Raw genomic sequence first — 17,349 nt, 5'->3', positions numbered from 1 at the left:
CAATATTAACCCAAAAAATGACAAGTTAAACATTAGTAAAGGTCCATTTGATTGATGAGAACCATGTTATTTTTGGCTCACTTCCTATCCCACATTAAAAACTAAAAAAAAAAAAAGTGGTCCCAAGTCTATAAATAGTAGGCCTTTTCTCATTTTCTAGGTGTGAAAGAAACAATGGGCCTTATATTTCTATGGGTTAAATTATTTCTCTTCTTAGTAATATTTCCTTATAATTCTATTGAATTAAAAAAATATTATTTTGGCAGTGTTCGAGAAAGTAAGTATAATTTTGGCAAAACCTTATTAAATTCTGGTGTTTCTTTTCTTATTGTTTATTTAATAGCTTATTTGTCGGGTAATTTTACATGTGATATATTATACCTAAAATTATCCAAGAATTTATTTCTTAGTTGTAATTTTTCGTAGAATTTATCCGATTGTAGTGGAAACTAACCCGATTTCTACAACAAACCAAGCATATAGGAAAAGTAATAATACAAATACCGAGCACAAACAATTTAAAAGGAATGATAAAATATGAAGATATAAGAATGATTACCGAAAGAACATAAAAAATGAAAGATCCACGAAAAAATATATATTTGACTTTATTTTATATTATAATTATATTTAAAATTAAATTTTTTAGTACATGCCCAAGTCATTTAAAATAATATAATAAAACACTAATATTAAATTAAACTTTTAAACCTAAATATAAAATCTTCAAATGATCGAGCATACGGAACTAATATCTAAACTCAATACAACTATTAGTTAAATTCAACTAAGTAAAAGATAAAAACAACAACAACATAATTAATAACAACAAGAATATTGATAGTAAACTCTTTCAAATATCAAGAATTCATTTGTTAACTATTTAGATTTGAAAGTTATTGTTTGGTAAAAGTTCATGACTAGTAAAGGTATGTTTATTGGTATTCTAAGTCATGGCTTTCTATGACTCCTATAAGGCCGGAATTCTGCTTGTACCACAAGAAGTAGGCTCATTAGTCATTATTTTGCCTTCCACAAGGAGGCTCATTGACTAGCCGAAAAATATAGGTATAGTAAGACTTGTCTACTTTGTATATATTATCTGTACCATATATTGCATGTTTCATGTCATGGTTATTGGGATTAGTCTTGGTAAATATGATATATATATTTTGATGAATATTTTACATATTCTTATAAGATTTCTTTATAAGAATTCAGTTAGAACTAGTCTTTAGTTTACATATAATTCTGCTTTACTAAGTTAAATTCGGTTTGTTCGGCATAGTGTGATTGGTGTATTCTATTCAGTTATCACGTTGGGTCGTTAATTAGGACGAACAACAGGAGCAAAAGAGTAAAGTAGATGTTTCATTTGAGTTCTTCGATCTCCTTCTTTCTATGTTTCCTTGAAGCCTAGATGATGAGCTAGTGTTAAGTTTTGTCGGGTTAGCACTGTGTTAAATGTTGGTGTGTGAAAGAGATAAGGAAAACGAATGGTACTGAAGAGAGAAAATGGCGGATATGACAATTTGGCACCAAATATTAGATTGGACAGCATAAAAGATGATACGTATGTTCGTGATTTGGAGAGACTATTTGTTTGTGAAAATGGAGGGGCAAAGACTGCCTGTACCCACCCTAGCAGACACTTGCCCTCACATCACTTTTTACGCTTCTTACACATACCCACTTCTCATTATTTTGCTGTAGGCTGCACTTGCAAATTTAAGGAGCCAAGTTCCTTTTATATTTGTGTAATATGTCGGTGAACATGTCTGTCTTATTTTTCTATTTAATTTATAGTAAAAAGAGAGGATTCTCTAGATAATTAAAGATAGTCAAGCGGTGAAATCTTCAATAGTATATAACTAAGAATAGGTCAAAATCTACCTTAAATACAAAGTGACTATCTTCATTGCATACTTCCCGGTAACTAAGCCTTCGTTAATTGAAAATAAGGACATTTCTTGGGTTGATTGACGAAGAAGAGGGACACATACAAGATGTGATTTTCAAATTTCAAGTCTTCGTTAAACGAGAGCAACATGGGATTGCAACCTACCGAATTTCTATTCCAGTACTTTGGCATTCATTATTTTGTCTGTGATTTTACCTAAAGAAAGTGATCACGTACGATAGATTATGTGGAACAAAGAAAAACAAAAGGAATCTTTTTGAGATTTAGAAAAAGAATGTAATGGGTAAAGGATTATGGGATTTTCTTTTACTAATAAAAATTGTATTGTTTTCCACAAATTTACTCTTTTTTTTTTTTTATAAATTATTAACTTTTAGAAAATAATCATAATTTTATAATTTTATACTTTTTTCTTCACATGTAGTACATTTATAAAAATTATTTTAATTTATGAAATAAGTTCATAGAAAATTGTTATTTTTATAAAATTATGAATTTTTTAATTATAGCGGTATAGTGAAAATGAAATTGTTTTGCTAGTCATTTTAAGATGTAAATTTAAATGAATAAAATTATTATAATTGTAGATGAATATAGTCAAATACTTTATTTTAAACAAAGAAAGGTAAAAGCCACCTATCTTAAAATATAACATTTCAAACTAATTTTCAAAATGTCTTATATGTGTAACACCTTATTACATTATGTTTAATCAAAAGTCATCTGTTTTAAAAATTAATAAATTGTCAAAGAAATTTAGAAAAAGAGTAATTATAGAAGTATTCTAGATCTTTTACTATGTGATTTTAGTCGTAAACATTTCTATTAAAATATAATAAAAGAATTATAGAAAAGAAAAGAGATAAATGGTCATTTTCGCCCTCAACTTGTCTAAATTTGAACTTTTCTAACAAATAAGTTCACAATAATTTTTATTATTTAAAAGCATATAGAGAAAATAGTAAATGTCTCTTTTAATTCAACTAAATATCGAGTTTAAATATTATATATCCAGTTTATAGTGTACTAATTTTATTATTTTGGAGTAAACAAATAAAAGAATTGAAGAAGAAGAAGAAGATCCGGAGCCGAAATGAATTTCGTGGGGCCTAAATTCCGCCATTGCCATTGGGAACAATGTGATAGCTGCAAAACCAAAGCGAGCAGCCAACAACAGTAAGGCATGTGAATGAAAGCACGTTTTTTTGGCAGTGATGATATTATTCTCAATAATCATAGACCCGAATTTTATATTCCTTATCGTTTTTCTCTCCGTCTCAATCATCAAACATCAACTTTTCAACAGTTAAAAGTATGCCTAATTGGATCTAACTTGTCACGTGCCTATTGCTTCTTGCTTGTATCTATTTTTATTAACTATTATTATAATTCAATATTTGCTTTTTTGTTAAAAAAGAAAAAAGAGAATTTTTTATTATTAATTCATTTTTATGAAAATATAAAGAGATAAGTGCATTTTTCGCCCAAAATGTTTATAGCTAACTAAAAATTATTTCTGTCTTATTAATAAATTAGTTTTATTTTTTTTGAAACTATTTATAAATTATTTTAATACTCGCATTTTGCGTGAAAAGTAACTATATAATTAATATTTTCATATTTTATTAATTGTTCATTACTAAATATATAAATTAATAAAAAATAAATGAATTCAATATTATTATGGAAATTATCTGTCCATCTCTTTACTGAATTTCTTTTTCTTTGGAAAAGAAAATAATAGTAACAATAATATACCATTTTTTATATGATATTTATATTTCGGCTAAATCCAATTCTCATATTAATATACATATAAAATTATTAAACATAAACAAGCAATGAACTAAATACATATAATTTCAACCTCTTTAAGATGGAGAAGTTCGAACTAAATTATTATTATAAATTTTTATAAAAAAGAAGAAGAAGAAATACATTAACAAAAGGTATCAAATAGTAAATAATCCTACAAATAAAATTAATATATCAATAAAATATTAATTTGAACTCCATTATATGAATATATAGTGTGATATAAATTCATCTATTTTTATAGGATTAAAATGTTTTATGAAGTTTTGATATAATTAAAACTGAATTATATTAATGCCTTATTAATTTTATTAGGTCCCCTTTTATTTTTTTCTTTCTTGAAAAAGATATGTTTAAGAAAGACTTAGAGGAAGAGATGGATAATCTGCCAAAACAATGCAGTACTTCGAAGTCTCCCTTGTGTGAACAATATCAAAGGAAGGTTTTACAGAGAGAACCATATACAATGACTCTATTTATTATTGTTATTATCGTGAGATTCTTGCCACTTATGATTTATATTAAGATTAAAAAATTAAATTAATTACATATAGAATTAGAATTAGAATAAAATTAGTAATTATTAATTTATTTTAATTAGTTTAAAAATTCTCCCTTTCATGCTTATATATTTCTATTCTGTTTTATTGATAAGTGATAACTTTATTAGTGTATCATAAAATTAGTTTCCATTCATGTAAAATAATTTTATTTTATATTATAGAATTTAATATTGAAAATTTGATTAGATTAAGAAAAATATTCCTATTAATCTATTTTAAATTGTTAATATGTCTTAAACACAGCAAAAAATTATACAATTTTATTTGGTTAAGAATTTTTTTTATTAACTTATTGTTATTATATGTGTGCAATTTATTATTAACCAAATTCTTATATATAAATTTTTTAAATAAAGAAAACTGTTAACAACTTGTATTTCTTAATTTTTAAATGTTATTCACTTTTGATATAGTAGATATCATGGCCTGAATTAATTCATCATTAAATTTAGGGGAAATTTTTTGTAATCTTTTAATAAATAAGGGACCCAAAATAAGTTCATAAAAAGACTATATCTAATCAGTATTTTTATATTTGATATTTAATGAATTAATAGTTGTATTAATAAATTTTTAAAAAGACTAACTTATTTCAATCCTGAATAATTAATAAATTCTATTATTTAGAAATTAATATGTTTTAATAAAATTCTTATAATTATTAATTACTAGAGAAATATTTTAAAGAAAACTAGAATATAAGCAAGTAAACTATTAGAAGTTATATATATGTATTATTTTAATTAATTAATGTATTAAAAGCTAAATATTTAGCTTAAGTTCATTAGAGTATACTTTTTATATTTAATAATTTTTTTTGGATAGCAATCAAGATTTCTATTAATTTATAAATGGGAAAAACTTACATTTGAGTTTATGTACCCAAACTAATAGGCTTTATCCAAGTATACCAAAAAAATAAGGCTAAAACAACTCAACTTTAAGTAAAAGAAAATCCAAACCGATGAACAAAGAGTCATGATCTGATGAAGCTAATAAACTAAGGCACCGAAAGAATCAATTCATAAAATTCAAAGAGATATAATAATAAAATACAGAGAAAGTAAAACACTAATATATAATTTGTTTTTGAATAAATCCATTATAAATTTTTCTTTTTAGTTTTTATCATTTTAAATTGGTTCAATTGTCAACAAAAATCTTATACTTTGCACTTATGATCAAATCTAGTATGTACTGTTTAATTTTTCAAATTTGGCATCAAACTTTAACATTGATTTTGATTTTAATCTCTTGTGAAATTATTGACAAAATTTATTGACGTAGCGTGAACTCCGAAGACAACAATAAAAATGAGAAATTAAGTCAGCACCGTCACTATTAAAATCTTGTCATAAGCACATAAGATTAATGAGACTCTAAAATTAAGAAAATAAAAAAATATATATTTAAATAATAACATTTTAGTAATGGAATGAATCAACAACTCTAATGTTGACTCGGTTCTTTTTTGTTTTTTGTCGGAATTCACGTCAAGCTAGTAAATTTGATAGATAATTTTATTAAGTACTAAAATTGAAATCAATATTAAAATATGGTATTGTAATTAAAAATTTAAAAATTATATGCTAGATTTAATAACAAGAGAAAAATTTAGGATTTAAAACCTCCAGTTTTATATTTTGCCAATGGTGAAGTGTGTGAAGAAGAAGATATAGGAAGACAATCCACCACCTGAATTATAGACATTCGTGGACAAAATTATTTGGATCAACGTTATATGAGTTTCTGCATATATCTATAGAGGAACACATGCAGTAGATTAACAGATAATTAAAATTCAAAAGACAGAAAGCAATGAGAATTTATCCCAGATAATTGAAAAACACATAATGCAGTACATTCTTTTTTTCCTGACGATAAAGCTCAATTTTATTATATTAGAAGGGGACAAGGCGATGAAAAGACCCCATTCTAGAACTAATACATCCGAGCAAGGGAATGAACATTGGCTCATCCTCATGCTACAACCCAAGTAAAAAAAGAAAAGAAAAAAATAAACAGAATTCTACATAGAGATACATATATATATGATGTATTTCTCTCGTGTTTTTGGTATAGCCATAAGAATTTAATTGCAGAAATATGAGTGTAAAGCAACAGGAGCTAAACCTAGCTTAAGGCATGCAACACGTACAAAAAGCTCCATGGAGGGTTGCGTTACAGTCACAGGTGAAGACTTATTTAGAACTTTAAGGGTTATGATTTCGAATTCATATCTGAGTCCAATTAACCAGAAATACAGAAGATGGAAGGGATTGCATAGCAACGGTTAGATTGTCAAATCTCCTGGATTGACGGCTGAAAAGATCATAGTTGATGAACATGGTTAAATGCCCCGCTGGTATCAGACTTCGCCACTTATATCCATTTGGTACCAAATCTTTAATTTGTTTCTTTTTGGTATCTCTCATATTATTTCCGTTACTTCTGCCGGTACCAATGAAGAATCCGACAGTTATTTGTTGATACGGCTGTCTGATTTACAAAATACCACAGATCTGTTGCCATATGTGTTGCTGACTTCTTTATCTTATCCTAATCAGCAAATAAATAACCCTATTGATTATCAGCATGAACTGAATTAGCTGCCAAATCCAAATCCGAATCCCACCTTTTCTCATCGACTCAATTAAAATCTTAATAAATTTGTGTGTAGCTCTACAAGTATCTTTTAACACATAATCAAAAACAATAGCAGACCGATGGAATTAGTAGTACTCTGAGTATGAGAGAAACCGTTTGTTATGTTACTCCTGAGTATGGAGGCGGAGGTTTCTTATTAGATAAGTCTGGTGTTTATAGTTTTGGAGTTCTTTTGTTAGTTCTTATTGCTGGTAGGCATCCACTTCAGGTTACTAGTTTTACAATGTCCGAGTTTCAGCATGTCAATCTTATACACTAGGCTCGTCATCTTGCCCGTGTAGGAAAGCTTCTTGATTTGGTTGACCAGTCTGTACAGTGTTTGGATCGAGATCAAGCTCTGTTATGCATTATTGTTGCTCTTCTCTGTTTGCAAAAGTCCCCTACTCGCCGGCCTTGTATGAAGGAGGTCATTGGAATGTTTACTGTTGTTTCCAGTTGATAAGGACGAAGACGATGATGAGCGGTTGCTGCTGCGATTGATTAAAACAGAAATGGAGAAGAGCAGTGAACAGCAGTTGCCGCTGCCTATGCCGATCTACAGAGATAAAGAAGATATTTGATTTTGTTTGAAGAGATTAGGGTTATCTATTTGTTGACTATGACAAAATAAAGGAGTCAGCAACACATGTGGCAACAGATCTGTGGTATTTTATAAATTCGGCAGTCACATCATCAAATAACTACCGAAATCCTTATTGGTACTGGTGGAAGTAATAGAAATAATAGAAGAAGTACCAAAAAGAAACAAATTGAAGGTTTGGTATCAAATGAATATAAGTGGCTAAGGTTTGGTACCAGCGGGGCATTTAACCCTAATGAACAACTAGGAAAGAGAGAATTGAAGATTTGTTATAAGAAAATCTACCATCATTTGACGCCGTGCTTTGGATATTACTGGTTTAATCCTCTGTATCTGTCTACGAACTCCTGGTTGGGGTAACCAAACCTGGAACTATTAATCCTTTCAACCTTTCATGAACTCTCACCGTCTCAATTCCAATTCTAGGACAAAAAGCCTGCAAACATAGTTAATTGGATGATGACAGCAACATTAATATTTGAAAATGTATTTGCAAACATTTACCTGAAACTTAATTGTATAGATTACACGATCACCAACTTTATGAGATGAAAAACTCGTTACTTGAGCTCCTTCTTCTTGACGAACACAGATAACATCATGTAATTTAAAGTTCTTATTCAAACCACTGATCAAATTTACTTCTAAAATAGAATCATGAGCAGTAGATCTTATGTCTAGAACCGGTCTCACTATTCTTAAGTTATTGTCTTCAGCCACTTGATCATCCATGCGAGAAATCTGAACATATCCTTCAGCTGCTTGTGCCTTCCTTAGCTTCAGTTCGTCTATCCTAGCATGCATCTGCTTCACATGACTGATAGCTTCATCAAGCAGCAAGTGCATTGACACCTGTAAACAAGAAAGCAATGAACTATTAGAGTGTCTCTAGAGTTAGGAAGTCCTCATGTAGCCTGATTATCATAGACATGAATTAAATATATATTAGAAGAGCATATAGTATAGTAGTAATATATTCTTAAGACCTTGGGTAACTGGGGACTAAGAACAGAAGCAAGAGAGGAAAGGAGATGTCTCATTTGAGTTCTTCGATCTCTTTCTTTCATGCTTCGTTGAAGTCTGATTGATGAGCTAGTGTTCTTTTCCATATTAACCTATAAAGCAAGCAAGAGAAACCCACAAAAAGAATAAGTTCCAAAAATGGAAATGTTTTATCGGATTAGCATTGTTTTTCATACGGTCTTGTCACAAATAAATAGGAGATTATAATTATATGATATGACTACGAAGGAAGATGGAGAATTCTGCGGGGTGTGAAAGGAATAGAAAAGAGCTCGTGTACTCAACAAAAAAACGGTGCGTATGACAAACTAAGCCGGTGAATTTGACCAAAGAAAATTGCTGTTATGTGTTCGTGTAATATATTCTCTTAAAGTCATTATATAATCTAACTTGTTTTTCTTTTTTCATTATATAGTCTAACTTGTTTTTCTTTTTTAAAAAAAATACTAAGTAGACATGTTATTATTTCGGTTTAGTTTAATAAAATTATATTAATAATTAAAGTCAATCCAAGGTTGAGATATTTTGAATGAATGTCAGTAAATAAATTTTTATTTTTTATAAAAAATTAATTAAGAAGTAAAATAAAAAGTATTGTTAGAACATACATGCATTTAAAGATAAGTTAAATTAGGAGGTAATTTAATTATAATTTAATAGAGAAAAAGTGTTCCTGAAATGCTCTAAGATCTATTTTTTTTATCTTTTTAAATTTATAAATATTTTAAGAAAGAAAAACAAAGTAGAGTTCTAAATTTAAAATATTATTTTTCTAATAAAAAAGGTGTATGGTTAAAAAGTTGGTTGAGGACGTTATAAGATTTCCTTGCCAAGTAGACTTTCTTGGATAAAATGGGTGGCATATAATAATATGCTACTAAAAGTAATAAACAGGCATTGCTGGCAATATATAAAGGCGCTTTGCAGCCAATAGTGGGGAACACCGTTCCCTGCCCTAATAACATGACACCCTTTGACATTAGTCTCTGACATAGTTGCTTAATGTCATTCAGGCATGTTTCATTCCGACTTAGCAAAATCATTCAGGCTTACTTTTACATAGTCACTCCTCAAACTTTTACTTGAATCTTAATTAAGCCCTTAAAGTTTAAGTCAGAATAATTAAGCTCTTAAACTAAATAATACGGAACAATTAAACATCTCTATGCAACTCCATTACTTTTGGCGTTAACTATTTTGGCAAAAGGTATAAATAACCTCTTAAACTTTTTACTAATTCTCAGTTAAACTCTTAAACTATAAGGTAGAACAATAAGCCCTTAAACTATAAGGTGGAACAATTAAGCCCTTAAACTTTTTCAACAAAAGAAAAAAGATAAAACTCTTTCAATTTTCACACCTAGATTTTATTTTTAACTCCTTCATTTTTCACATGTAGGTTTTATCTTTTTTTTTTTTTTGTTGAAATAATTATATTTTAATCTTTGTATTATGTTTTTATTTTGTATTATCTTTTAGAAATATAAAAAAAAAATAAAATTTATAATCAGGTGTCTTTATGTTATTGCTTGTCAATTTATTTGGGTCGTTGTCAATAATAATAATTATCCGTAGTAGTAATGGAGTTGTATAAAGGGATTAAATTATTCTATATTATTTAGTTTAAGGGCTTAATTATTTTAACTTATAGTTTAAGGGTTTAATTAATATTTATTCAAAAGTTTAGGGGGTTATTTGTACCTTTTGCTAAAATAGTTAACCATAGCAATAAATAAGTTGCATAGAGGGGTCTAATTGTTTCATATTATATAATTTAAGGGCTTAATTATTCTAACATAAAATTAAAGGGCTTAATTAAGATTTGGCTAAAAATTTGAAGTTGTACTTGCACCTTTTGCCTTTTACATTATTAAAATGTGCAGTCTATAAACAGTTGATAGCATGACGACATGATTAAAGCAAAGAATTTAAAGGTGAAAACAAAAGTTAATTTAGGAGTGACAAATTTTTTTTTCTTCATTATGACAAACCAATAGCTAAAACATCCAAAAGAAAAAAGGGGGAACAGATTCTTAACTCTCAGAATCAGGCTTCCTTGCAAGGGCATGTGCAACTCAGTTCGCTGAAATTACAGATAACTAGCTAAGTCCTTGTCAAGGATTATCCAATCTGAACAAGCATTCCAAAATAAGAAGAGTCAATAAAGTTCCCAGGAAGGGCATTAACCTTAACCAGAAGAAGAAGAAGAGCATCGGACTCAATACAAGCATTCCTCAATTCCAGCTTAGAGCTTCTCGAGAAATAAAAGCTTCAGCCAGGAAAGGATCGAGAGAAGCAGAAATCGTTTCATTTCTTGATCCTTTCACAATCATCCCCCTGATGATGCAACCATATCGCATATACCCGATTATCATGTTGTCAGCTTCAGAATCAATGTTGCAGTTGAGGTTTTCTTGATCTGGTTTCCTTCATTACAAGGCTCCCTCCATGCTTTCACCACCAAAAAGCATTTCTGTGCTTCCTGCCATTGTGAGAGACTATATGGATTTAATGTAAGGTCAAACTAAGACTAATGACGATGACACTACTAGTAGTAGGCGGCCACAATTTTTGTTCCCTCTTTGATTAGGCTATTGACCAAGAAAAAAACAACTCAACATCGAATCTCTTTTGGTTCCTTAAACCCTTTTCCGTAAATGATATATAAATATTATCAAGTCTCTTAACGGGGCAAATCTAAATTTTGTTATTGTTATTATTGGATTTTATAAGATTTAAACTCTGAAGTTGATTATATAAATGTCTTACTTATTTACTAATTTAACTTATACAAATGAAAATATATAGGTTATGATTACATTTTCATATTAAGATGTATTTCTTTTGCACATTTATTTGAATAATTTAATTTACCTTATATATAATTTGAGTAAAAAGTAATGTTTATATGGTCGTACAGTCGACTGGTAGATCATGGTGAAACAGCTTGCCTTATAATTTCCAGCTAACATTTCCATATTCTGCTGACATAATTAGTGAAATAGGGAATTCATGAACATTGTACTGAGAAAATAATTCGTTGCTAAATTGATTTTAGCAATGAAAATCATACAAATACTAGTAACCTACAGGGGTGAATCAAAGAAGGGAAATAGGAAGCTGATAGAAGAGAGAATAGGAAACAGTAACACTGCTAATTAAACAAGAGAAAACAAAAGCAAGCACTGTTTATGTCTAAGGAAGAAAATTAACACGCTAAACACAACCTCGCACGCACAAATTCATAATCCAAATTTTTCTTACAATTGGTTGAAGTGGAAGTTCATGAGATTCCTGTGGTGTTAGTGATCAAAATACCATCAAATATGGATGCTACTGACAATAGTTAGTAACTATTAATCCTTCTTCCAGGATACAGATTAAGCAATTTGAAGACTGGTGAATGCAGAAAATTTAAAAGCATCAAGCACCAGCCACAAAATGTATCATTGCAAATTGGCATGGTTATTCGGCAACTTGTATTTCCTTCAGAACTCAGCAACTCCTTAGACATACAGTGAACAACAGACCGCTCAAAAAAAAAGAAAAAAAACAAAAAAACAAAAAAGGTACTCCTCTGTTTGAAGCTTCAATTTAATTCTGAAATAAACATGCTACATAACATCTGTTGATGATCATCTTGCTGGTAGCTATACTAGAAGCCAACAGGCCATGTTATAGAGGTGTTGCGAATCCTGACAATATAACAAAGAAAAGGTTAACAAACTTACAATTCAAATGGCTCTTCTGAAGACAGATTATAACTAGAGGCTTCAGGGTGAATACTACCACAAAGTCATCAGGTCCATTTAAACCTAGGAAAAGCAATTTACACCAATCACATCAAGTCAAATTACCCTCATAAAATCATGAGGGCCACTTAATACTATAAAGTGGATACAGAGCTTGGTTACAAATTCATTCAAGTTATGATTTGCCCCGTCAGAGAGCTTTAGTTCCAGAAAATAATGAAAACTAGACCTGTATAAAAACTCCTAATGACATGATAGAGTAACAAAGATGAAAATAAGTCCCTTGTAAGTTCCGAAACCATGAACGACTTCAAAGGAGTCAAAGCAATGTTAAAATATTTCCAGAAAGGATCATAAAAGGGTAGTAAGCTTCTGTAAGAAAAATTTCCAAGCTGATCTGTCGAATTTGAATTGGCTTGTTGCTATTATTATTCAAGCCTTATCAGAATTTCAACTAGATTTAGGAACTCCACTTAACTTTTCCTAGTCCACAATTTCCCACTAGTTTCCACATGAAGCTTAAAACCCAGGAATTTTGCTCTCTAACAAATATCAATTTTGAAATGTGCCAATATGGATCCACCAATGCCATCAGGAGGCCCAAAAAACCAGGCAATATCCAGTGTAAAAGCAATGTGATAAAGAGAAGGCTCCATGTCACTACAATAAGGTGGCCCCCTAGTCGTGGAAAAAAGTTTGTGACAAATCCTATCTACAATTTCTATTTTGTCTGTCCTTACTATATTTCGGCAGAGTTATTATATACAATTTCCAGAACAACCATGTAGATAGGGAAACCTAGCCGTGCTGCACAAGGACATGGAAAAGGTCTAATATGTTACAACATCAAATACTTTTTCAAAATCTCTTGGCCCACTTTAAGATTGGCTAGCTCAGAAAAGGATCAACAAAGTCAAAGTTCGAGGATTGTTCTATTTATTAATAAATATCAATCCATATGTCATTGCACTTGTCTGCAAAAATAAAGACAAGGAAATCCATTTCAAACATATTCTACATCTTCTTCTATAAAACATGACCCCAGATAAGATGTTTTGCCCAGCATAAAATTTTACTATCAGTTTGCAATTCATTTGACTGGCCAACAAGGCAGTAAGACACCAAAAAGTTTAACCGTGCTCTTAATACTCTTCTACAACTGTCATATAAAAGTTTTCACATGATAACAAATCTGTTCTGCTTTAGAAAAGACAATTCAACAACAAGATTTGAATTATCTGATTCAAGAAAAATAGCATCTTCCTATAGATAATTTCAGGTATTCAATGAAGTAACCAAGATATTAATATTGAACTCTCCTAGAATTTTGAAAAAGGAGATTAGGGGTTAAAGAAAGGCCAACATTCATCTATGTAAGAACGGTGAAACCATCAAAAATCAAAACCTTAATAAATGTAACAAAAGACTAGCATTTCCTGGAAACACACTACACTTACAAGCTAGATTGATATTTCACTTGGTAACATCATATTGATGGCTATAACATAGCAAATCACATTACATAAATAGAAGATAAAAAATAATTAAAACCTATTGTTTCAAGGAATACCTTCAGATAGACATCCCCAAGACTGATTGTGCAAGGATAGTAATGAGGTAAACAAGGCAGAAGCAGTAACACTATGCATTGGCATCAAGGACAGTGCAGCACCCAACTCCAGAGGAAGCCTAAAAAGGCCACACAATGATACTTCTTAGGACTACAGCCATAAAGAGTATTCCAAAACATTGAAACAAAGTCAATGCTCTATAAGATAATCAATGTGTATTCTACAAACAAACACAAAACACACACTCACATACATGCATAAAGGAACTAAATAGATAATCCCAAAAAAGCCTATGCTTTGCACTTCATTTACCTCACGGAATGCTTATAATCTATAACTCAATTACCAAAGCAAGCCACAAATTATGGAAAAACAGAAAGCAACCTTAAGCTCCTTTTCCTTACACATCCCTCTGCAAATGTGTTTTCTTTATGAATCAAGAAAATAACAAAATGGGAAAAGAACATAAGGATAAGCAAATGCAAGTCTAATTATATATATGCAAAATATGTAAGCAAACCTAGAGGAATTGAGCTTGAATCGAGTAGAGGAGGAGGGCCTAGAGGAGAGTCCAGCAGAGGTAGCAGCTTTAGAAGCAAAAGAAGAAGTTGGAGCCTTTTTTGTCGAATTTGTTAAAAGGGTTTTTGCAGAAGCTGAAGATAATTGCAGGGTTCTTCTTGCACCAATAGCCGCCATCTTTACAGAACCAAAACCTCTCTCCTGTCTCCAACTCTCTCTTTCCACGATGAAACAAAGGGTTGTTCTTACTGCTGTTTATGGGCTGGATTTCCATCCTTTGTGATATGGACCCAAAACAGGTTAGGTTGTTGAAAGTTTCAACAGTCCGAGGTTGATGTTAAAGATCAGCATCCTACCATAAAATTGGCCCATTTATCGCGTGAACCCAACCCAGAGGCATAAATCTTTTTTAAAAAAAAAAAGTGGAATATTTGGATGATAAGTTCAGTAGTCTGAAGTCTGAGCGTCTACCTCATAGATCAGGAGGCTAGAAATTCATAATTCATTGTTATTTAATTGCCAAGAAAAAGAAAGGAACATCAAAGTAAAGATGATACTAAATTTGCAAGTGCTTACTGTCCTGTTAGACAGGTACATGTCATGCAATGGTAGCTTAAAGATGTGACCAATGGACTCCAGAATCTACATAAGTTGTTAATGGAGTTGCCATCCTTATATTTTAAAAATACCAGTCATAGAAATTTACAAGTACATCATAAGGAGTATAAACTTAAATATAGTAAAGAAATATATTAAAATATTCTTCGACATAAAGATAAACCCTGTATGTTTTAACAAGGTAATTGTCTTTCTTTTTATTCATCTCAACTAGAGGTATACTTCATTCTGTAATTATGATCAGCCATAAATTATTTTTAAAGAGGTATAATCGTTCAGGTATTAATAAAAGATTTCTTTATGACTCCCATTTAAAAAGAAAAGATAATTTTCCCATAAAAGAAACCAATCAACCTTCATAAGAGAAAGATAATAACACTCATGGAATTCATCTACAAAATAAACAAAAGCCATATACAGATTCTAAGATATGTACTTTATTTCTGAAAATCAAGCAAAAATAACAAAATGAAAAGTTAAAAAAATAAATTAAACAAGACAAAAAAGGTGAGAATGGGTGGTTTTTAGCCGAAAATGTACCCAAGTATATATTGAAATAATTAGTACAGTGTACAGCTTTTTCTATTTCAGTATTTATTTTTGGAGTTGGCATCTTCTTTTTGCTACAATAAGCACATCTAAACATGATAATAGTTATAGTAGTGCCTTATAATATGAAAGTAATAAAAAGAAGTGCAGTAGCAAATACTTTTCTCTACATTCTATTTGGCAAAAATAAAATAAAATAAAATCAATAAAGGTAAAATAGAATTTTTTATTTTATTTTATTTAAAAATAATGGATGGTAAATAAAAATTTTAGAAGCAAATATAGAATTTTTAAACTCTATCTCTTCAGTCCAATGTAGTAAATAGACATTTAACGTATTTTGATAATCTTTAAAAGCTTTTAAGAATTTTAATATTTTGTTAGTATTTCTGTACCGTATAAAAATTAGAAGTTTCAAAATATTACAAAATCTTTAAAGAATTTAAAACATATCCATCCAAACAACAACTTAATAAAGTAATTAAAAGAATAGGGCAAGGAGAAAAAAATAACAACAACTTATCATCATGTGTACTATAAACTTTCTATTACATTTGTTCATTGGGGATACTGACGAGTCATGGGACAAGGGCTTAGTGAAACCATTGAATTGTCAATTTTGTTCATGTTCTTTGTTGTCCTGCGTATCTCAATGGATCAAGTCATTCAGACATGACATGTAAATAATATAAATTTCATTTTTTTCCATGAGAGGTATATCTTCTTATTGTCATTGCATTTGTTGTTTTAGTAAGATGGCGTCTGTGATATCTTAATTACCCTTCTCATCAATAACTTCAATGCAATGAATTTAATCCTAGTCCAAAATTGTATGCTATAGCTACAACTTGATACACAGTTAATATAGTCACAGATTCAAGAAAACCCACAACTTTCATGTCAGTGAATCTCTTTAATGCGTCATAGAATAGAAGTAATAAAAACTAACTTCAAAGCCATTGTCAGTTTGAAAGTTGTATTCTATTTAATTAGGTCACAGCATAATCTCTTCAAATATATACTAATAAACTCACATATCCTCTAAAGAAGCAAGGCATTGTGATTATTGAAAATAAAAAAAATAAAAAACCACCAAGTTTTCTTTCCAATTGCTTGTCTCTTTTAAACTTCTTTGTTTTTTCTTTCTTTTCGGGTTCCCATTTATATATATAACTGCCTTTGCAGGGAGACATTACCCATCTGTGTTTTTCACCATCTTCATACATTTATAGAGTAATACTTTAGATGTACTGTAGTTGGTCGGGTTGTTGAATACATCTGAAGGTGGATTATGATATTTCTTGGAAAAGGAAATGCCAATAGTTTGTCCATTTGGAACAAGAACAATTTTAATGGTGACCTAACCACCAAATTTATCGTGAGGGATGGCCTGGATTCATTCTTTATGTCAGTGGTCCAACCCAGTCGGTCGATAGAGAAACCCTGCTTCTATATTGCACCTGCAGGCTTCTTCTTCAGTATTCTGATAAAGTGGCAAATTAATGGTTATCATATTGGAGAGGGATCTTGTAGCTAGCCCCACTCATTTTATTAACTTATTTATTTTGGTCTCTTCTAGCTATATATGCTGGCTTGAATTTTATTTACCCTTATACAAATTAAGTTTCTTCTCCTATGCAAGTTAAATAAAATTGGTATATCTACAAATTAAGACATATATATAAAAAAAAACTTATTATAAAAAGTCATCCTGTATTTATAAAAAAATTATTAAAATCGGATATTATTTTTTTATTTCTATATTTAAATT

At 29.9% G+C, this 17,349-nt stretch overlaps 2 protein-coding genes across 5 annotated transcripts; both read right to left on the bottom strand.

Annotated features, from left to right (window-relative positions):
- Positions 1–7,883: 7,883 nt before the first annotated feature.
- LOC8276465 (transcription factor bHLH168) lies at positions 7,884–8,655 on the bottom strand. Its single transcript, XM_048376956.1, has 3 exons — positions 8,533–8,655; positions 8,051–8,398; positions 7,884–7,982 (listed from the first exon to the last, which is right to left on the bottom strand). The coding sequence occupies exons 1-3, from the start codon at positions 8,653–8,655 to the stop codon at positions 7,884–7,886; spliced, it is 570 nt and encodes a 189-aa protein (XP_048232913.1).
- A 1,831-nt stretch (positions 8,656–10,486) lies between these two features.
- On the bottom strand, positions 10,487–14,656 carry LOC8276151. Of its 4 annotated transcripts, XM_048377312.1 has the most exons (4): positions 14,413–14,653; positions 13,892–14,010; positions 12,301–12,384; positions 10,487–11,051 (listed from the first exon to the last, which is right to left on the bottom strand). In XM_048377312.1, coding segments are annotated over exons 1-4 (381 nt in total). In that variant the 5' UTR covers positions 14,589–14,653; the 3' UTR covers positions 10,487–11,049. The 4 variants fall into 4 exon arrangements, with proteins under 4 accessions (XP_048233269.1, XP_048233270.1, XP_048233268.1 ...); XM_048377313.1 differs by lacking the exon at positions 12,301–12,384 and having other exon boundaries at positions 14,413–14,651; XM_048377311.1 differs by lacking the exon at positions 10,487–11,051 and having other exon boundaries at positions 11,904–12,384; positions 14,413–14,656.
- Between the last annotated feature and the right edge of the window lie 2,693 nt (positions 14,657–17,349).

The sequence above is a fragment of the Ricinus communis genome, chromosome 7, assembly GCF_019578655.1.
Source record: "Ricinus communis isolate WT05 ecotype wild-type chromosome 7, ASM1957865v1, whole genome shotgun sequence".
In the NCBI taxonomy this organism is placed as follows: Eukaryota; Viridiplantae; Streptophyta; class Magnoliopsida; order Malpighiales; family Euphorbiaceae; genus Ricinus; species Ricinus communis.
This window is presented reverse-complemented; position numbering and strand designations above follow the sequence as displayed.

Bases quoted from the DNA above. Each gene is read 5' to 3' on its own strand.
- LOC8276465 (XM_048376956.1), bottom strand. From the start codon at position 8,655: ATGGAAAAGAACACTAGCTCATCAATCAGACTTCAACGAAGCATGAAA. The intron at 8,399-8,532 runs GTCTTAAGAATA...TCTTGTTTACAG, and splicing joins TTAGTCCCCAGTTACCCAAG to GTGTCAATGCACTTGCTGCT. The intron at 7,983-8,050 runs GTAAATGTTTGC...CTATGTTTGCAG, and splicing joins TCTATACAATTAAGTTTCAG to GCTTTTTGTCCTAGAATTGG.
- LOC8276151 (XM_048377311.1), bottom strand. From the start codon at position 14,588: ATGGCGGCTATTGGTGCAAGAAGAACCCTGCAATTATCTTCAGCTTCT. The intron at 14,011-14,412 runs GTTTGCTTACAT...TGGCCTTTTTAG, and splicing joins TTCAAGCTCAATTCCTCTAG to GCTTCCTCTGGAGTTGGGTG. The intron at 12,385-13,891 runs GTATTCCTTGAA...TGCTTTTCCTAG, and splicing joins TTGGGGATGTCTATCTGAAG to GTTTAAATGGACCTGATGAC.